This window comes from Callorhinus ursinus, unplaced genomic scaffold, assembly GCF_003265705.2.
Source record: "Callorhinus ursinus isolate GAN/ISIS: 27379988/994484 unplaced genomic scaffold, GSC_fseal_2.0 scaffold17, whole genome shotgun sequence".
In the NCBI taxonomy this organism is placed as follows: Eukaryota; Metazoa; Chordata; class Mammalia; order Carnivora; family Otariidae; genus Callorhinus; species Callorhinus ursinus.
The window spans coordinates 428,794-450,389 of NW_027397079.1; the positions used below are offsets into that span (position 1 = coordinate 428,794).

At 45.1% G+C, this 21,596-nt stretch overlaps 1 protein-coding gene across 9 annotated transcripts in view; it reads left to right on the plus strand.

Moving 5' to 3' along the window:
- Positions 1–1,005: 1,005 nt before the first annotated feature.
- FBXO25 (F-box protein 25) overlaps positions 1,006–21,596 on the plus strand; it is a 56,943-nt gene continuing 36,352 nt past the window's right edge. For 7 of the 9 annotated variants that reach the window (XR_012381113.1, XM_073902235.1, XM_025886012.2 and 4 more), the window contains exons 1-2: positions 1,012–1,151; positions 7,685–7,825. Coding sequence is in view for 8 of the 9 variants with exons in the window: in XM_073902235.1 (XP_073758336.1) it covers positions 7,692–7,825 (134 nt within the window). In the remaining variant the exon portion in view is untranslated. Of the gene's footprint in view, positions 1,152–6,876; positions 7,066–7,684; positions 7,826–21,596 lie in introns of those variants that run through there. The other 2 variants (XM_073902236.1, XM_073902237.1) reach the window with 2 other exon arrangements.

Consider the following 21,596-nt stretch of genomic DNA (forward strand, 5'->3'; position numbering starts at 1 on the left):
ATACAACAATTCCAATTATAGGAATTTACTAGCAAATACAGCACAACAAATTTTTAAAAGTATGCAGTCAAAGAATGCTACAGTAATAAGCACATCAGAAATAATTTAAAAAGCATTTTTTCAAAATATGAATACCTACTGTGCTTCCTACAATGTGTTCCACATACAAAAATACTAAGATCAAATACTTCTATATAGCTCACTATACACCAGGCATCGTTTTAAATATCTTGCATATGTTAAGTCATTTAATTCTTAAAAAAAACCCCAGCAAAACCCTGTGAGGTAAGTAGCACTCCTGCTCTACTTGCGGGGAAAATGAGGCATAGGGTGGTTCAGGCCTTCCGTGGGCCCACAGCTCTTCAGCAGCCGCTCCTGGACCAAGCCTCCGAGTCCGGCTTGGAGCCGAGCTCTGCCTCCTGACCCGCTGACCTTACCCTTGCCGCCCGCTGACACCCACATCCTTGTTCCCAGATTGGGGAAGAAGCCCACACGCGCGAGCTGGCCCTCCCGGGCGTTTCCAACCCTCCTGAAAGATGTGCATATTCTAAATTGTTCATATACGGGAAATGCTTGAGCCTGAGGTTAAGGACTAAAGCTCACGGGGGCACGGGGCTTCGGTGGGCCAACGGAAGCTGCATTGCTGAGGCTCAGGTGGTTTCGGGGAGCAGGCGCGGGGTTGGACCCTGGAGAAGACCGGGGCCCGCGGACCTGCGCGGTGACCACGGTGCGGACGGCCTCTCGGTTCCCGGCCCTCCCCGGCTCCTCCCGCACAAACACAGGTAGGAGGCGGGACGCCCGCCCACGCGAGGACGCCGCCCCGCACCACGCCCGCGGGTTCGCGCACCCAGCCGCACCCACTGAGCGCGCGCAGGAAGGAGGCGGCGCGGGGCCCACTGCGCACGCGCGCGTCTCGGCCTCGGGGAGCAGGGTAGCAACACGGCCACGCGGAGCCGCACCTGCCAATCAGCGCGGCCCGGGGCGGGGCTTCTGGTCCAAGGCTCCCCGGCAGGCGGCGGGCGACTTCCGGCAATAAACCTCCGCTCCGCCGTCAGGTGGGGACAGAGGGCGTCTGCGCTCCGGGCGGGGACTGAGGCGGCGCGCGCTCCAGGTGGGGACGGTGACCCCCTCCCCAGCCCTCCCCGCGCCAGGTAGGGTCGGGGGCCCCGGGCGCGCCGGGTGGGGACGGAGCGGTCCTCGGCCGCACGGCGCGGCCTCCCCTCTGCCGCCGCCCGACCTCGCCGCGCCCTGGCCTCGCGCGCCGCGGGAGCTTTCCTCGGGGGCTGCGCGTCCTCCGACGGTTCCCGGAGCCCCTCCCGCCAGCGTGTCCGTCCCAGTCCCCCCCCGCGCGCCCCGAGCCCTTTTCTCCCGGGGGCATCTGCCGCCTCCGCCCTGCGGTCCCCGTCCGCGCCCCACCTGCTGCCCGACCCCGGTGCCCCGGTCCTCGGCTGCGGCTCCAGCTTCTCACTCGGTCCCCGTCCTTGGCTCCGGTGTCCTCCCCGTGCCTGGCCCTCGGTCCCCACTCCTCTAGGGCTCCAGCTCTTCCCCGTGCCTGGCCCTCGGTCCTCGTGCATGGCTCCAGCATCCTCGAGGAGCCTGCCTCCCTGCACTGGCAGCTGATGCCTGGGCTCTGCATCCTTCTCTTCACCATAAGTTCGTTTTCACCCTTCTTTCCTGGATTCCACGGCTCTCTGTGGGCCTATTCAAACTCATTTTTGAAAACTCAGGCATCTAAAGAATCCTTGCCTTTATCTGTGAAGTCCTCTTTTCTTGCCTCTTCCAAATCTGTATCCTCCAGCCCTAACCAGAAGACACGTTTTTCATTCTTTCATAAGAATTCATACTCCTCAGATTGCATTTCTCCCTCTTTATTTCCTCGTCTCTGTTTCTTTGAAGCATCTGTGACCACCTCTCAGGCCTTCTCACAGGAAATTTCTTATGGTCAGCCCTCAGTTCACTGCTTCTTGATGTTCTTTCTGGACCAAGTTCCTCCAGCTTAAAAACCATATTCACGTTTGACCCTAAGTTATTCGGAAATCTTGTAAGGATAAGAAAGCAGTAAAAGAGATCGAATGCTTATGAAATTGGGGACCATTCTTTCTTATCACAGAGCAATGAAAGTTTTCTCAGTTTATATTGAAACATAAGGAATAAGGGGAAAAGAAACTCATTTGCCACCTATTTTTGCTAAACACAAAACTATTAGTTATATTGTAACTTTCTTTTTATCTGGGTGTACCATGCATGGCATTAACTTTAGCTCTACACTTACTGCTCTTATTGTCTGGAACATGAACCTAATCATGGCTCCAGAGTACTGGTTACTCAACCTTTCCTGTCATCTAACTTAAACAGCAAAGTACACATAGCCTTTTAAAATGTATTAGACTATGTTTCCTGGCATCTTTTCCTTAGTGTTTTTATATTTAGATCAGTCATTAATTTAGACCATATCTGGTGACTTATGTAATGTAAGGTAACACTTTTTTGAAAAAAACCCCACAATTTTATGACCTTTTCTTTTCACAGGGTGCTCACAAATTGCTGTTATAAAAATATAGTGATAGAGCATGGGCCCTGGAGACTTCAGAAATGTGATTCCCAGCTCTGCCAGATGCTGTGCCTCAGTTTCTTCTATAAAATGGGAGAATTAAGGCTGTAAAAGGGGGATGGTGACATTTTCTGTCTTTCAGGGCAGTTGTGGGGGCTGAGATGGTGCAGGTAAATTGTTCAGAGGAAGCCTAACTCATACTAAGGTCTCATAAGTGTGTGCTAGGATTATCATTAGCTAAGGAGGGTTGCTTGTTGGAGGAAGACATTTCTTGGTTGGTTCTGCGTCTCTTCTCTTGGGAGTTCCCACGGGCCAGTCAACTTGGAGAAGTCCTGTGCTTCCACCTCATGCCACCTACAACACAGATTAAGGGAAGACCTGTAAGACTTAGCCCTGGATGCTCTCTGAAGTCAGTTAGAGTGAAACGTGCATGAAATTGCAATTCGTACCAGCTATTTGCAACTGAGTAGCTGCCCTTTGAGGAGTTGCTCTTCTGTGCTTGATTTTGAAGAGTAAGTTTTGCTTTTATTTTTGTATTTGAAATTTTTCAAAACAAATGTGATTTTAATTAAAACATAAAGTTACAGCAATTCAGTCTTTTAGCAGGACAGATAAATAAATTTCCATAAAAAGTGTTGGGTTGTTCATCATTCCAGAAGTGTAGTAATATTTCCGATCTGCAAATTTAGATGCCTCAGGTTGGGAGTATTTTTGAAAATTTGATACCAGGCCTTTCGAATTGCGCGTTGTCTTTTTTTCTTGCTTTTCCCTTGATGGATTTTGTTATTGTTTGTGGTAACTCTTCTTCCAGAGTCTGCCTTAGTTCATGAACTGTATAGGATTATACTTTAAAATAAAGTTTCATTGTGATGCAAAGAACATATGTCACATCTATGGAATCCACACGTCTACGCAAAACAAATCTTTTCATCTGTGTTGAAGATAAAAACCTTGGAAATTCCTGTTTTTTATTTCCATGGTCCATGGGGCTGGGCTTCATTCCTTCCAATCCATATAAATACAAACGGCACCTGAACTATCAGGCTAACCATATTCATTTCTCACAGAGGTAGTTGCAAAAGAATTGATTATATTACTTGAAACACCAAGCTCACTCTTTACAGTGAAAACTTCGCTTAAATGTTCTAGGAGTTGCTTTTGGGGCCTGAATAGAAGTGTCTTAAGTGGTGAGTGGGCATTGTGGGCATAGTGCCTACATAGACAAGGGCAATGTTTGTGCGTCATCATGTTTTAAGACAGTCTGTTAGCTGACGTGTTGGCAGGAAGTTTCTGTTGCCTGAGTTGTGCTGTCTGCCTCCATTCTCCCACTTCATCTACCGCACAGGACCTGGCAGGTTATTCTCAGAATAGCACTGCTCCTATCACTACATTGCCCCAAAACTCTTAATTATTTGGAGAATAAAGTCCAAACAGCTTTGACATACAAGTTTTCCATGACCTGGCTTCCGGTCACCTTTCCAAACTGCCTACCAACCTTCCCAAAGATTTCTCTATTTCAGCCAGCCTATTCTGTTTGTTATTCTCAAAGGTGTCACGTGTTTGTTTGCCCACCATTTCTGTGATTGGTATTTTTTTCCCCTGGTCTCTCCATTTACTTAAGATCTAACTGTGCTTTAAGGCCAAGATGATGCCCTGGTTTTTCTTCAGAGGTCCCAAATGGTCTGCTTTTTACTCTGAATTTCTTCTAGTTATTCTTTACTGCTCATTCAGTACATACATATACATTTTTTAAATCTTTTAAATATATTTATGTATATTATTCGTGAGTTTTCTTATTTGCTGTTACCTATTTTTTTCAAAAAATTTTAAAATTGTAATTAACATATAATATAATTTTGCTTTCAGAAGTAGGATTCAGTGGTTCATCACTTACATATAACACCCATTGCTCATCACAAGTGCCCTCCTTGATGCCCATCCCCCATCTAGCTCACATCCCCACCACGACCCAGCAGTTGCACTACTAGGTATTTACCCAAAGGAAACAAAAATACAGATTTGAAGGGGCACCTGCACCCTGATGTTTCTAGCAGCATTACCCATGAGAACCAAACTATAGAAACAGCCCGAATGGCCATCAACTGATGAATGGGTAAAGAAGATGTGGCTGTTGTCTTTTTAGTTCTTGGACTAGATAGTACACGTTCAGGGAAGGGACACATAGCATAATAACACGTTTGGTCTGTGTTTAACTGTCGTGGGAGTAGTCTGTATTTGGTCTGTGCAGCAGTGTTCTGCATGGTTGCCACTTTTTTTAATATAGGTTTTTCTGAATCCACCGTATATGATACCAGGAGATAATGTTGGCAACTGTCGGAGATGGTCCTCACAGACGTTCTTCTCTCGTATGTGTTTTATGAGACTAAATTACCTTTTAAGCAGCATCTTTATCATGGTTTGCACTTGCCTTCTTCGGTAGGCGCGCATACTACTGGAGACAGCTTTAGATAATGATGAACTGACCGGACGTGGTAGTAGCTCCTGCATTTTAGGGTGATTGGTAGTTTGAAACAAGTCTGTAAGATGCTACTTACAGGGGCACCTGGGTGACGCAGTCGGTGAAGCGTCTGCCTTCGGCTCAGGTCATGATCCCAGGGTCCTGGGATCGAGCCCCGCGTTGGGCTCCCTCCTCTGCGGGAGTCTGCCTCTCCCCCTCCCTCTGTCGCTGTGCTTTCTCACTTTCTTTCTCTCTGTCTCAAACATCTTAAAAGATGATACTTACAAAAATAGTGCTGAGATTTAAATAATGATTTTAAGTATCTTCTAAAATAAGAATTTGAGTGAATATGTGACTGTTAAAGATGTTCTTCCTGGAAAATCAAGTTTCATTAAGGAAGGGAGCACTTAGAGTTGACCCAGGAATACTGTTGAAGACTTAGAATTTCCTTCTAATTTTTTTGTCTCAGATTCTAAGCCAGTATAAATGTTTACTTAATAGCCTGTTTTTTTTGTTAGTTATAATAAATATAGTTGGGAGATTATATTTGAAAACTTCTTTCTCCCAGGTACTCTGTTAGGAATACTCCACATTAGTGAAATGCTCCAAGTCTACTTTGGATGTGAGATTAATATAACACATTTTTGAAACTATTTTTGGTTGAGTTATCTGCTACTTTTTTGAGGCTAAATCCAATATATACTTGTCAATTCTTACTGTGCTAGCTTGTTAATAAGTATTTCCCTCTCTGTCAATCATTCCTTTCTTAAAATACGTTCTTCTCTTGACTTCCTACTCCCTTCCTCCTACCTCTTTGGCTCTTCCTTCTCAGTTCCCTTTCTGGGCTCCTATTGATCGCTTGTGCCTCAAATGTCCTCCTCCCTCAGCGTTTTTCCCTAGGCTCTATGTGTTCTCTCTGGCATCATTGCTGTGGGTTTGGCTTCTACCTGAATGTTCATGAGTTTCCTGTTCTCCAGCCTTCCCCTTTCTCCCGAGCGATGGATCTGTATATGCATTCCTTCGTGCGGTGTTTATTGAGCTCCTTTGTGCATTCCCATTGCCCACAGATACTCCTATTTAATTGTCTGGGGTGAAGCTAAGCACTGTATTTTCTAAGAGCTTCCAAGACTAATGTTAATGCACAGCAAGGGTTGAGAACCGAGAGACAATGGAAGAGCTAGTATTTGAGGTCTTGCTCTCACCAAATTGCAAGCTTCATGAAAGTAATAATGTCTGTGTCATCATATTTAAGGTCATAATTTTTACACCTGGATTCTTACACATGGATTCCAGGATAGTGCCTATCACCATGGGTTCAGCAAATCTAACAGGCTTGTCCAAAACTGAATCAACATCTCTAGGTGCCAGAAGCTAAACCTGGCTCTTTGGTTTCCCCTCACACATCCAGCCTTTCTGGCACGTTGTGCCTGCCCCGTGGGCCTTTCCCTGGGATAGCTGAGCACATGGCAGCTGGCTCCCTTGGAGTCTGTGAGAGAGCCAGCCAGACAGCATGCAAGACGGAAGTCCTTGATTGCTCTTGAACTCTGCCTCCTGAATGCTTCTAGAATCTCTCTCCTCCAGTGCAGCCACACTTCGACCTTCTGGTGGCCAGTGTTCAGTAGCCACCGGTCCTAACTCCTCCTCCCTCCGGTGCCACCCCTGCCCTGGGCAGCTCTGGCTTCCATCCTCACAGCGTGACCCCGAGGCTTTTGTAAAGCTTGAATCTCATCAAATCCTTTACTTGCTGAAGTTCCTCTCTGGCCCTCTTGCTGCCCTCAGACAACAGTCCAGTCCTTTGACTTGATCACTTCCCATTCTCACTTCTCACCACCCCCTACGCCCAGTCTCACACCGTAAGCTTCAACCAAACTGAAGAACGTACAGTGCTCACCAGGAATATGTTTCGTGTCCCATTGCTTCTGATTTCTGGTGCAGAGTGTTTTCTGTTTGGTGTACTACTCCCTGTTCTTCCTCAGTGCCTGACTCCTGCTGGCTCTACAGGTACAAGCTGAGATGGTACCTCTGGTAAGCCTGTCCTGACATGACGCCGTATCAGGTTAGTCAGTCCACCGGCGCATATCCTGTCTTGCCGTGTTCGTATGGCCGAGGTGTTGGGTTACCATCAGTCTATCCTGAGCATTTAGTGTATATGGAGGCATTTAAATATTAAGAACTTTGGTCTTTAAAATTAAGGAATAAGTGAAAGGAAACCTGTTAATTGTACATACATTTTTTTAAAGTAAATTACTTCTGGGGCGCCTGGGTGGCTCAGCTGGTTAAGCGTCTGCCTTTGGCTCAGGTCATGATCCCAGGGTCCTGGGATCGAGCCCCACATTGGGCTCCTTGCTCGGCGGGAAGCCTGCTTCTCCCTCTCCCTCTGCGTGCCGCTCCCCTGCTCCTGCTCTCTCTCTCTCTCTGTATCAAATAAATAAGGTCTTTAAAAAAAAAATTACTGTGGTACCTGGTTGGCTCGGTCAGTTGGACAGCTGCCTTAGGCTCAGGTCGTGATCCCAGGGTCCTGGGATCAAGCCCGGCATTGGGCTCCTTGCTCGGCGGGAAGCCTGCTTCTCCCTCTCCCACTCCCCTGCTTGTGTTACCTCTCTCGCTGTCTCTCTCTCTCTCTCTGTAAATTAACTAAAAAAATAAAATCTTTAAAAAAATTACTTCTTTTATAGGAGAACTATGCCATTTTTGGGTCAGGACTGGAGATCTCCTGGATGGAGCTGGATTAAGACAGAAGATGGCTGGAAGAGATGTGAATCCTGGAGTCGGGACCTGGAAAGAGAGACTAACCCTCGTACTATCAGTCACAGCATGTAAGTTACAGCCGCACAGAGCCCCGTCCTTTGCCTGCTGCACATGTATGGTGAAAGTCCCTACAGAGCGCCATAACTTGTCATTGGCTGCGTTTGCCCATATGCAAGGCTGATGAGAAGTCACACATTATTTAGCTGAAGACTGAGCCTAGTAGATGGTCTGGAACCTTCCCATAGGTGCTACTTTCTTCTATTGAAGACATTTTATCCTGCCAGTAATCTGAGAAAAAGGGACTACGTTAACCCCATAACCTCAGGATATCAAGAATCAGTTTTGGCAGCATCTGTCTGAGACCTTGCACAAGACAAATGCGCTTTTCTCCCTCGGAAGCCTGAGCTGGTGTAGTGACTTTGCTCCGGGATGGAAGGACATTCTGTGTGGTTGCTGTGCTGAGTGTAGCCTCCTCTGCACAGCCCGAGGTGGGGTATCGCACACGGCATCTGTGTCCCGGTCAGTAGGGTAGAAGGGGAGGGGACGTGATTGCACTTGTGCACACCTCATCGGCAAGAGCACTAGATGCAGAGGAGGCTGGGGGTTTTCTGTGTCGTGTAGCCATGCATCCAGATGACAGAGACTGCACAAACTCGGAAGCACGGTGTGCTGAGTGGCAGTCTGTATCACAGGTGTGCTTGTGGGGAGATCTCAGGCCCTCTTCCTTCAAAGTGTTAAGGGTCGAGTAGGTGATTTTACTCTACGTTTTTATTTGGCATTTGCATAATTACCAACTGTATTTTTAACTGACGGACAATCTGATTTTTTTCTTTTTTTTTATCATTTTATTATAGTTTTTCATCATGATAAGTGTACATTTCAGTCTCTATCACCTGTTTCCACCATCTCCCCCCCACCTCTGGTGACCAGCAGTGTATCTCTGTTGTTAGGAGTCTTGCTGGGTTTGTCTCTCTCTCTTTTTTTATCCCCCCTTTGCTCATTTGTTTTGTTTCTTAAATTCCATGTATAAGTTAGATTTTATGGTATTTGTCTTTCTCTGACCGATTTCGCTTAGCAGTATACTTTCTAGCTCCATCTACATCACTGCAAATGGCAAGATTTCATCCTTTCTGATGGCTGAGTAATATTCCATTGTATATATGGACCACGTCTTTATCCATTCGTCTGCTGAAGGGCATTTCGTCTCCTTCCACAGTTTGGCTATTGTGGACATTGCTGCTATAAACATTGGGGTGCACATGCCCCTTCAGATCCCTACATTTGTATCTTTGGGGTAAATACCCAGTAGTGCAATGGCTGGATCGTAGGGTAGCTCTAATTTCAACTGTTTGAGGAACCTCCATACTGTTTTCCAGAGGGGTTGCACCGGCTTGCATTCCCACCAACAGTGTAGGAGGGTTCCCCTTTCTCCACATCCCCGCCAACATCTGTCGTTCCCTGACTTGTTAATTTTAGCCATTCTGACGGGTGTGAGGTGGTATCTCATTGACGTTTTGATTTGTATTTCCCTGATGCCGAGTGATGTGGAGCATCTTTTCATGTGTCTGTTGGCCGTTTGGATGTCTTCTTTGGCAAAATGTCTATTCATTCTGCCCATTTTTTTTTTTAAAGACTTATTTATTTTAGAGAACAAGCACATGAGTGTGTGTGGGGGCGGGGCAGAGGGAGAGAATCTCACATAGACTCCCTGCTGAGCACAGAGCCCAACATGGGGCTCCATCCCACAACCCTGAGATCATGATCTGAACTGAAACCAAGAGTCGGACACGTAACTGCACCACTCAGGTGCCCCATTCTGCTCACTTTTTAGTTGGATAATTTGTTTTTTGGGTGTTGAGTTTGATAAGTTCTTTATAGATTTTGGATACTAGCCCTTTATTTGATATGTCATTTATAAATATCTTCTCCCATCTGTAGGCTGCCTTTTAGTTTTGCTGATTATTTCCTTCTCTGTGCAGAAGCTTTTTATTTTGATGTAGTCCCAATAGTTTATTTTTGCTTCAGGCCACATGATTTTCTGACCGAAATTTGGTAGCTTTAGACTAGAGATTGGTTTTTGCAGTATTTGAAGCAAAAATTAATTTATATTTCAGATTATAATAAAGATAACATGTTATATTTATTGAACTTATATTGTGGCATTTCTCTGCCATTCTGAATTTTATTCAATATTCATGGCTGTAAATTTTATATAAGATTGGTAATTATATATGCTACTAGTCTTAGATAATGTCACATGGCTGTGAATTTTCAAAGTTACTTTTTATCTTACAGTTTTCATAACAAATTATTTAAATTTGAGCTTGGTTGAGTACATCTAGAAATGTTTGGTGTCTGCATGGACTCCTAGTGATGACTGTGAATTGTGGAGGGTCCTGCGGTCAGCACTCTAGGGCGGGTCAACAGGCTGTGGCGTGTCAGACTGAGAAAACTGTAGTGTAGGAAACCTGCCACTCCTCCTACACTAAGGAGTTTGCATGTTTGTGGGTGTTTTCCTCATGCATTTTTTCCCCTTCATCCCACACATTTTAAACATCTAAGAATTAAATGTCTTCTATATACACATAGAATTAGAGAATGCAGTCAGAGCCGTTTTCTTTGCATAACAAGCTCCATGTCCGTCTGTCTCCTTTCCCCCAGCCCCACAAACTCTCCCCTCTCCTGCTCCCCTTCAAACTGCTGTCAGAGTCCTCTGAAGTAGTGAGCTTTGCTAACAGGCGCTTCTCCACGCGCGGTGAAAGATACCCGGGTGCCCTTACGGACACAGCTATCTGACAGAAACTGTGGACCGCCCACCAGCGGGCAAAGCGAAGGCAGAATTAGGTAACACTCCTTTATGACGTCCGGTTGCCTTGAAAACCTAGTAGACTCTTTTTCCCTACTCTACCTTTTCTCTTTGGTTTTCTCCTCCTTTTTCCTCTTTCCACAAAAATACATATCCAAACCTGTGGGGAGAAGCCACAGATGACCCAGAACTGCAGCAAATGTCTGATATTTTTCTTTCCCTGGAAGAAAAAGCAATTTAATTTTGAACCTAAAATTTGATAAAGAAAATAAAATATAGATAGCCACCATTTCAGATTGCTGTATAAAATGACCTTCTCTTCCCCTGAATGTCTTTGAGAAATAACACTCCCAATTCTTTGGTTTAGGGTACGCTTTCTAAAACTAGGAAAATTGTCGTAAAAATCATTTAGGCAATCAAGATTCTAACCAACTTTGTTAATTTTTTTTTTTTTGTAATGGGCATGAAAATAGAAGACCTTTAAATATTCCCCTGTTCTCTTTTCGCCTCATTTTAGGATTAAAAGTTCGGAGGATAAAGGTAAGAAATCACACAGTTCAGCATGATCAGTTCAGGGGTAGCCAATCCATTCACACTTTGAGTCCTGATTAAGCTGCTTTTTGAAGCAACATTCATGATGTTACGGAGGTTAGTGGTGATGGAGCAAATATTAACCCCTATTTGCGTGCTCTGTTCTTCTTGTGAAAGATGTGTAGAGTTATCACGTCCCGTACTGCAGAGCACATTGTGATGTCCTGGAGTCCATCTTGCACCCCTTCTGAGGAGGTTTGGTCACGAAGCTGTGGACGCCCGATACGAGGTAGATCCTCTGGGCTACACGTTGACGAGGGGACAGCCAGTTCGGGATTCTAGCAGACGCAGACTGGTGAGGGGTGGTGAGTGTGTGTCCATCGCAGCGTCCATACGGCTGGGTGGAATCAGCCAGAGAATAGCTAACAGACTGGACAAGGAGAAGGCGGGCCCCCAAACAGACCTGGAGGTCTTGCCTTAGGGAGAACTGTACTTAGTAATAATGTGGCTCGATCTCTCCGTCAAGGCGTGGTTGGCACACAGTTTTATTTCTGATGACAGATCTTGTATGATTTTTGGAAAGGGAAGGCATTGAAGAAGAGCATGTGGATACTGCGTGTCTTCGAGAATTCATAGCCTTCCCCATCAGATTGCGCTGTTGTTAGTAACTCGAGGCTCGGAGGAGGCCGTAGATGGAAGGCACTCCTCGTCCTGGGAGGCTGAAGTGTCATAGAGGGGGTGTGCTCAGCTCTGCCTTAACGGTGACATTTCTAGGGTTTTCTCCCTTTGAGTTTATGAAACCTTTTCATTGCATTATTTTTATTGACCTCTCCTTAACCATTGTTTCCAATCCAAGTTTGAGTCTTTTTTTAAAGATTTGTGTATTTGAGAGAGAGCACAAGCAGAGGCAGAGGGAGAGGGAGAAGCAGACTCTGTGCTGAGCGCAGAGCCTGATGTGGGGCTTGAACTCACAACGCTGAGATCATGACCTGAGCTGAAATCAAGAGTTGGATGCTGTTCTGACTCTGGCCCCCAGGCGCCCCCCACGTTTGAGTATTTTAAGGCTAATTTGGTCATTTGGTTCTCAGTGGGTGGAGCAATGGAAGGCATTGTAAATTCGGGGCTCCGCAGAAAGTATCGTCAACTCTAATAGTTCCCAGGATATCCGAAGGTAGTTGAGTTCTGTAAAAGCATTTTTAAGTGGTGGGTCTCCCCAAGGAAAAAGGAAAGAGGCTGTATTTTTGGTTCCCTTACGAGAATGCAGAATGGGTCTCTGATCATGATGGAGAGGGCTTGTGAGGTCGTCTGGCCCTTGGAGTAGGAGCTGCTCTCAGCCACAGCGCCTGGGTGAGGAGACGCTCCCGTGCCCCTTTCTGTAGTCAGAGAAGCACCCCCGTCATTTCGGTGTTTTTCCCTGAGGATCTTTATTGGGACAGCCTTCCTTAGGTTGTTTCTTCAGTGGCTGGAAAGAAAAACGTAAACATAAGTGAGCTTCAGCGTCCGCCTCAGCGATGAGTGTTTCAGGCAGTATTTGTTGGTCCTGCTTTTCTGAGCAGTGATTTCATGTGGGTTGTGAATGCCTGTCCCTGACTTTGTTTTCATATTGCATTTTCTGTCAGTTACAAAGCAAGGACAGTACAGTCCTGTCGTATGCAGTGTGAAAAGCCACAGTCTTTTCTGTGGCCCTCGCCCTCTTCTGCGTAGGTGACCAGCCGCGGCGCTGCTGTGTTTTGTCTGGATGTCCGAGGGCATCGCCGACGTTTTCTGCAGCCGACACTGCTTCTCACCCAGTATGGTTTCAGTATCTGTCCGGACACTCACGCAGCCTGGCCACTCAGGGCGGGACCCCTCCTTCCCGGGCCTTCTTCTCTTCTCCCCTGGAGGCCCGTCCCCACAGTCCAAAGCCGTGAATGTCGGCACCCCGGTCTTGAAACAGTGATTTCTACTGACCTGTTTTCCTGCCCTGCCCACGCTCTCCCCTCGTGTCTCTTTGTCCAGCTTATATTCCGTGACCCATTGTTTCAGGGATGCTCTTGCCAGTACCCTAAACTTCCATTCTTTTTTTTAAATTTTAAATAGACCCCCTTAGCAAATGCTTACCCCTAAATGAACCAACAGTGAGCAGCTAGGCAGGGGAAGAGGGAGAGTTCCCCCCAGGGTGCACATGAGGCCACTGTGAATTCACTTCTCCCGCCCTCCCCCTCATCAGCTCACTCAGTCCCTTTCTCGCGCCCTAGTTTCTTGAGCTGCTCATCTCCTCGTTCTTCCACTGACTCGGGAGACTCGTGCTCACTGACCTTCTGCTCTGTGCTTGATGGGCCGCCAGCACCGTGCAACCGCTCCAGCCTGGTGAGGGCTCCCGCAGAGCTCCTTCCTTCTCCTCTGACTTCTGAGTCTCCTGGGGGCAACCAGAGCTCGTGCTGCCCCGGGGAATCTGAAGACAACACGCTTGTTCTCAGAATCCTGAAGCTCTGCTCCTTTTATACAGCACACTTCGGGTGTTGGGAGTCAGAGACTTGGTAGATTTTTATTAACTCCCCCATTGCCAACAGAGCCGTGTTAGCCCTCCTAGCCCCAGCGCGCCTACACCGTGGCCAGACACCTGGCCAGACACCTCACCGTGAGGGCGGGGAGTGACTTGCCTGCAGGCAAGAAGGACGCCGCTGCTGTCGCGTCCCCTCCAGAAAGAGCTGCTTGGGAGCAGTGCGCCTGAGTCTACCTCTGCCCCTTGGGTGCATGGACGGATCCCTCCATGAGCCAGACCCGAGAGGTGCCAGGTTCTTATTTCACGTGCTGTTGTACCTGCTCAGCACACAAGGTGTTCTCTGTGCGGAATGCAGCAGAACATGGAAACCCAAAACCCAAGCCCCAACAGAACTTTCATTTTGGTGTGACAGACAGAAGGTGGACAAAATGAGTGTAGCGTGTGGTTCCTTCCACATAACGAGTGCTGCGAGGGGGAAGAGCCGGTGTGGGAGGCAAGAACGTAAGGGGGAGGAGGGGGTACATGGAAATGTGGATGGGGGGGCTCCCTGAGGAAGGGGTCTGTTGAGAGGAGGCTCCCGGGGGGCAGCAGGACACCAGATGCTGGAGTGAGCCAGGGCCAGTCACGAGGACACTCTTCCTGTGCTGTGGGGACGTGGGCTTCTCCCCAAGGGAGGTGGCAGTCACAGGTGCTCCACAGAGGGGAACTTAGTTCAGGTCAGGCTTTCACAGGCTCCTTCTACCCACCGTGTTAGAAATGGGCTGCAGGGAAGCAAGGGCAGAGCAGAGACTCACGGTAAATCCCCGGGGCGTGGGGAGGATGGAGGTGTTGGGGGAGGTGACAAGGTGTAGGTTCTGGGGGAGGTGATCCCTGCGAGAGAGGTGGTCGTAGCGTGGGGAGGATGGAGGTGTTGGGGGAGGTGACAAGGTGCAGGTTCTGGGTGTGTGTGTTGCAGCCAGCACTCCCAGGGCTGGCTGAGAGGTTGAGCAGTGTGTGTGCTGGCAGGGAGGAGGCAAGCAGGGAGCATTGGGGAATGGGGTTCTCTTGTTCCCATGTGCACAAGACTCTGTAGAGTCGGTGCCCAGGGCTTGGGTTCCCAGGGTGCAGGGTGGGCGCATCTTGCATGTTCCAACGAGGTGGTCTCTGTGCATGCTCCTGCTATCAACGTGTGTTCATGGGACTGTGCGCATCACCCTTTCTTGCTGCTGCTCATTTCCTGGAAGTAGTTCTGCGTCAGTGTGTGTGGACTTAACTCGTTTTTCATTGATCTAGATCAGTAACTTCCTTATCCGCGTCTCACTGATCGGATTTTACTTCCTGTGTTCCAGTTCCATACACTGACATACAACATTAGAGAAGTCTCGGGCGTGCAGCGTGATGATTGGATATTTGTCTGTGGTTTGAAATGACCACCACAGTCTAGGGAGCATGTAGCTTGTGATGGGGACTTCTGGGGTTTTCTCTGTCAGCAGCGTGCAAATGTGCAGTGTGGTACCCTTAACTCTAGTCGCCGCGCCGGACCTCATGTTCTCCAGGACTTACTTATCTTAGAACTAGAAGTTGGTGACTTCTGACCCCGGTGCTCATTTTGCACATTCCCCACCTACCGGCCGGCGACCAACACCACCAGTCTCTGCTCCACTATCTGTGAGCCTCACTTGTCCACATGTAAGTGAGATGATCTGGTGTCTGTCCTTGTGTGTCTGACTGACTTCACTCAGCACAGTGCTCTAAAGGTGCACCTGTGTTGTCGAAAGTTCCAAGACTTCATGATGTTTTATGGCTGAATAATATTCTGTTGTATATACTTATGCCCCACCTTCTTTATCCGTGTGTCCATCGATGGACACTTGGGTTGTTTCCATGGCCTTGTTACTGTGAATAATGCAGCAGTGAACACAGGGGTGCAGACGTAATTTCGAGTTAGTGTTTTCATCTTATCCAGATAAATACCCCGAAGTGGGATTGCCTCGCATGATAGTTCTATTTTTAACATCCTGAGGCACCTATGTACTGTTTTCCAGAGTGGCTGCACCAGCTTGCATTCCCACCAACAGTGTAGGAAGAGGGATCCCTTTTCTCTGCATCCTTGCCAACACCTGTTGTTTCCTGTGTTGTTGATTTTAGCCATTCTGACACATGCGAGGGGGTATCTCATTGTATTTTTAAAAATTTTTAAAATTGTTTTTGATACACATTTAAAAAATTTTTTTATTGTTATGTTAATCACCATACATTACATCATTAGTTTTTAATGTAGTGTTCCATGATTCATTGTTTGTGCATAACACTCAGTGCTCCACGTAGAACGTGCCCTCTTTAATACCCATCACCAGGCTAACCCATACCCCCACCCCCTCCCCTCTAGAACCCTCAGTTTGTTTTTCAGAGTCCATCCTCTCTCTTGGTTCATCTCCCCCTCCGACTTACTCCCCTTCATTCTTACTCTCCTGCTATCTTCTTCTTCTTCTTCTTCTTTTCTTAACATATATTGCATTATTTGTTTCAGAAGTACAGATCTGTGATTCAACAGTCTTGCACAATTCACAGCGCTCACCATAGCACATACCTTCCCCAGTGGCTATCACCCAGCCACCCCATCCTTCCCACCACCCACCACTCCAGCAACCCTCAGTTTGTTTCCTGAGATTAAGAATTCCTCATATCAGTGAGGTCATATGATACATGTCTTTCTCTGATTGACTTATTTCACTCAGCATAACACCCTCCAGTTCCATCCATGTCGTTGCAAATGGCAAGATCTCATTCCTTTTGATGGCTGCATAATATTCCATTGTGTATATATACCACATCTTCTTTATCCATTCATCTGTCGATGGACATCTTGGCTCCTTCCACGGTTTGGCTATTGTGGATATTGCTGCTATAAACATTGGGGTGCACGTACCCCTTCGGATCCCTACATTTGTATCTTTGTGGTAAATACCCAGTAGTGCAATTGCTGGGTCGTATGGTAGCTCTATTTTCAACTTTTTGAGGAACCTCCATACTGTTTTCCAGAGGGGTTGCACCAGCTTCCATTCCCAACAACAGGGTAGGAGGGTTCCTGTTTCTCCACATCCCCGCCAACATCTGTCGTTTCCTGACTTGTTAATTTTAGCCATTCTGACTGGTGTGAGGTGGTATCTCATGGAGGTTTTGATTTGGATTTCCCTGATGCCGAGCGATGTGGAGCACTTTTTCATGTGTCTGTTGGCCATTTGGATGTCTTCTTTGGAAAAATGTCTGTTCATGTCTTCTGCCCATTTCTTGATTGGATTATTTGTTTTTTGGGTGTTGAGCTTGATAAGTTCTTTATAGATTTTGGATACTAGCCCTTTATGTGATATGTCATTTGCAAATATTTTCTCCCATTCTGTCGGTTGTCTTTTGGTTTTGTGGACTGTTTCTTTTGCTGTGCAAAAGCTTTTTATCTTGATGAAATACCAAGAGTTCATTTTTGCCCTTGCTTCCCTTGCCTTTGGCGATGTTTCTAGGAAGAAGTTGTTCCGCCTGAGGTCAAAGAGGTTGCTGCCTGTGTTCTCCTTTAGGATTTTGATGGACTCCCGTCTCACGTTTAGGTCTTTCAACCATTTGGAGTCTATTTTTGTGTGTGGTTTAAGGAAATGGTCCAGTTTCATTCTTCTGCATGTGGCTGTCCAATTTTCCCAACACCATTTGTGGAAGAGACTCTCTTTATTCCATTGGACATTCTTTCCTGCTTTGTCAAAGATAAGTTGACCATAGAGTTGAGGGTCCATTTCTGGGCTCTCGATTCTGTTCCATTGATCTATGTGTCTGTTTCTGTGCCAGTACCATACTGTCTTGATGATGACAGCTTTGTAATAGAGCTGGAAGTCTGGAATTGTGATGCCGCCAGCTTTGCTTTTCTTTTTCAATATTCCTCTGGCTATTCGGGGTCTCTCCTGGTTCCATACAAATTTTAGGATTAATTTGTTCCATTTCTTTGAAAAAAGTGGATGGTATTTTGATGGGGATTGCATTGAATGTGTAGATTGCTCTAGGTAGCATTGACATCTTCACAAAGTTTGTTTTTCCAGTCCATGAGCATGGAACGTTTTTCCATTTCTTTGTGTCTTCTTCAATTTCTTTCATGAGTATTTTATAGTTTTCTGAGTACAGATCCTTTGCCTCTTTGGTTAAATTTATTGCTAGGTATCTTATGGTTTTGGGTGCAATTGTGAATGGGATCGACTCCTTGATTTGTCTCTCTTCTGTCTTGTTGTTGGTGTATAGGAATGCCACTGATTTCTGTGCATTGATTTTATAGCCTGCTACTTGACTGAATTCCTGTATGAGTTCTAGCAGTTTTGGGGCGAGTCTTTTGGGTTTTCGACATACAGTATCATATCATCTGCAAAGAGTGAGAGTTTGACTTCCTCTTTGCCGATTTGGATGCCTTTGATTTCTTTTTGTTGTCTGATTGCTGTGGCTAGGACTTCTAATACTATGTTGAATAGCAGTGGTGATAGTGGACATCCCTGCTGCGTTCCTGACCTTAGGGAGAGCTTTTCCCCATTGCGAATGATATTTGCTGTAGGATTTTCATAGATGGCTTTTATGATATTGAGGTATGTACCCTCTATCCCTATACTCTGAAGAGTTTTGATCAGGAAAGGATGCTGTACTTTGTCAAAAGCTTTTTCTGCATCTAATGAGAGGACCATATGATTCTTGTTCTTTCTTTTGTTAATGTATTGTATCACGTTGATTGATTTGCGGATGTTGAACCAACCTTGCAGCCCAGGGATAAATGCCACTTGGTCATGGTGAATAATCCTTTTAATGTACTGTTGGATCCTATTGGCTAGTATTTTGGTGAGAATTTTTGCAACCATGTTCATCAAGGATATTGGTCTGTAATTCTCCTTTTAGATGGGGTCTTTGTCTGGTTTGGGGATCAAGGTAACGCTGGCTTCATAAAATGAGTTTGGAAGTTGTCCTTCCATTTCTATTTTTTGGAACAGTTTCAGGAGAATAGGTATTAATTCTTCTTTAAGTGTCTGATAGAATTCCCCTGGGAAGCCATCTGGCCCTGGGCTTTTGTTTGTTGGGAGTTTTTTGATGACTGCTTCAATTTCCTTAGTGGTTATAGGTCTGTCAGGTTTTCTATTTCTTCCTGGTTCAGTTTTGGTAGTTGATACATCTCTAGGAATGCACCCATTTCTTCCAGGTTATCTAATTTGCTGGCATAGAGTTGCTCAGAATATGTTCTTATAATTACTTGTATTTCCATGGTGTTGGTTGTGAGCTCTCCTCTTTCATTCATGATTTTGTTGATTTGGGTCATTTCTTTTTTCTTTTTGATAAGTCTGGCCAGGGGTTTATCAATCTTGTTAATTCTTTCAAAGAACCAACTCCTAGTTTCGTTGATCTGTTCTAGTGTTCTTTTGGTTTCTATTTCATTGATTTCTGCTCTGATCTTTATTATTTCTCTTCTTCTGCTGGGTTTAGGCTTTATTTGCTCTTCTTTCTCTAGCTCCTTTAGGTGTAGGGTTAGGTTGTGTATTTGAGACCTTTCTTGTTTCTTGAGAAAGGCTTGTATTGCTGTATACTTTCCTCTTAGGACTGTCTTTGCTGTATCCCAAAGATTTTGAACAGTTGTATTTTCATTTTCATTGGTTTCCACTAATTTTTTTTAATTCTTCTTTAATTTCCTGGTTGACCCATTCATTCTTTAGTAGGATGCTCTTTAGCCTCCATGTATTTGAGTTCTTTCTGACTTCCCTCTTGTGATTGAGTTCTAGTTTCAAAGCATTGTGTTCTGAAAATATGCAGGGAGGAATCCCAATCTTTTGGTATTGGTTGAGACCTGATCTGTGACCTAGGATGTGATCAGTTCTGGAGAGTGTTCCATGGGCACTAGAGAAGAATGTGTATTCCATTGCTTTGGGATGGAATGTTCTGAATATGTCTGTGAAGTCCATTTGGTCCAGTGTGTCATTTAAAGTCTTTATTTCCTTGTTGATCTTTTGCTTAGATGATCTGTCCATTTCTTTCAGGGGGGTGTTAAAGTCCCCCACTTTTGTTTTGTTGTCAATGTGTTTCTTTGCCTTTGTTATTAATTGCCTTATATAATTGGCTGCTCCCATGTTAGGGGCATAGATATTTACAATTGTTAAATCTTCTTGTTGGATAGACCCTTTAAGTAGGATATAGTGTCCTTCTTCATCTCTTATTACAGTCTTTGTTTTAAAATCTAGTTTGTCTGATATAAGGATTGCCACCCCAGCTTTCTTTTGGTGTCCTTAGCATGGTAAATGTTTTTCCACCCCCTCACTTTCAATCTGGGGGTGTCTTTGGGTCTAAAATGAGTCTCTTGCAGACAGCATATTGATGGGTCTTGGTTTTTAATCCAATCTGATAGCCTGTGTCTTTTGATTGGGGCATTGAGCCCATTTACATTCAGGGTAACTATTGAAAGGTATGAATTTAGTCCCATTGTATTGCCTGTAAGGTGACTGTGACTGTATGTTCTCTGTGTTCCTTTCTGATCTATGCTGCTTTTAGGCTCTCTCTTTGCTTAGAGAATCCCTTTCAATATTTCTTGTAGGGCTGGTTTCGTGTTTGCAAGTTCCTTTAGTTTTTGTGTGTCCTGGAAGCTTTTTATTTCTCCTCCTATTTTCAATGACAGCCTAGCTGGATATAGTATTCTTGGCTGCATATTTTTCTCGTTTAGTGCTGTGAAGATCTCATGCCAGTCCTTTCTGGCCTGCCAGGTCTCTGTGCATAGGTCTGTTGCCAATCCAATGTTTCTACCATTGTAGGTTACATATCTGTTCTCCCAAGCTGCTTTCAAGATTTTCTCTTTGTCTCTGAGACTCGTAAGTTTTACTATTAGATGTTGGGGTGTTGACCTATTTTTATTGATTTTGAGAGGGGTTCTCTTTGCCTCCTGGATTTTGATGCCTGTTTCCTTCCCCACATTAGGGAAGTTCTCTGCTATAATTTGCTCCAATATACCTTCTGCTCCTCTCTCCCTTTCTTCTTCTTCTGGGATCCCAATTATTCTAATGTTGTGTCATCTTATGGTATCGCTTATATCTCGAATTCTGCCCTCGTGATCCAGTAGTTGTTTATCTCTCTTTTTCTCAGCTTCTTTATTTTCCATCATTTGGTCTTCTATATTGCTGATTCTCTCTTCTGCCTCATTTATCCTAGCAGTTAGTGCCCCCATTTTTTATTGCACCTCATTAATAGCCTTTTTGATTTCGACTTCGTTAGATTTTAGTTCTTTTATTTCTCCAGAAAGGGTTTCTCTAATAACTTCCACGCTTTTTTCAAGCCCAGCTAATATCCTTAAAGTCATGATTCTGAACTCTAGGTCCGACATCGTACTAATGTCCGTATCGAGTAGGTCCCTGGCAGATGGTACTACCTCTTGTTCTTTTTGCTGAGGTGATTTTCTTCGTCTTGTCATTTTGTCCAGAGGAGAATAGATGAATGAGAGAACAAAATGCTAACAGGTTAAAAACGTCCCCAGCAAATATACTGTATACAAATCAGAAAAGACCTGAAACCAGGGGAAAAGAAAGGGAAAGAAAGAAAAAAGAAAGAAAAAAAAAGAAAAAGATAAAAACAAAAACAAAACAAAACAAAAAAAACAGAATATGATCAAATATGATCAGGCTAGTGCATAGATCAGTGCCACACACTAGATTCTGGGCGTATTTTGGTCTGTTAGAAGAAAGTGCCTCCTAAAATTTTAAAGAAAGAAAGACTTATATATGTACAAAATAAGGGTTGATACAATGCAGGGATGGAAGATGATTGTAAAGATGAACATTATAAAAGGTTTTATAAACGGAATTGGTAAGATAAGAAGTTGTTTGAAAGAAGGAAGAAGAAGATTTAAAAAAAAAGGAAAAAAAAAGGGAGAGACTGTGATCAGGCAGGAGACTAGAACAAAGCCATACACTAGTGATTTAGGGTATATTTTGATGTGTTAGAAGAAACTGTACCTCAAAATTTTAAAGAGAGAACAACTTATATATAT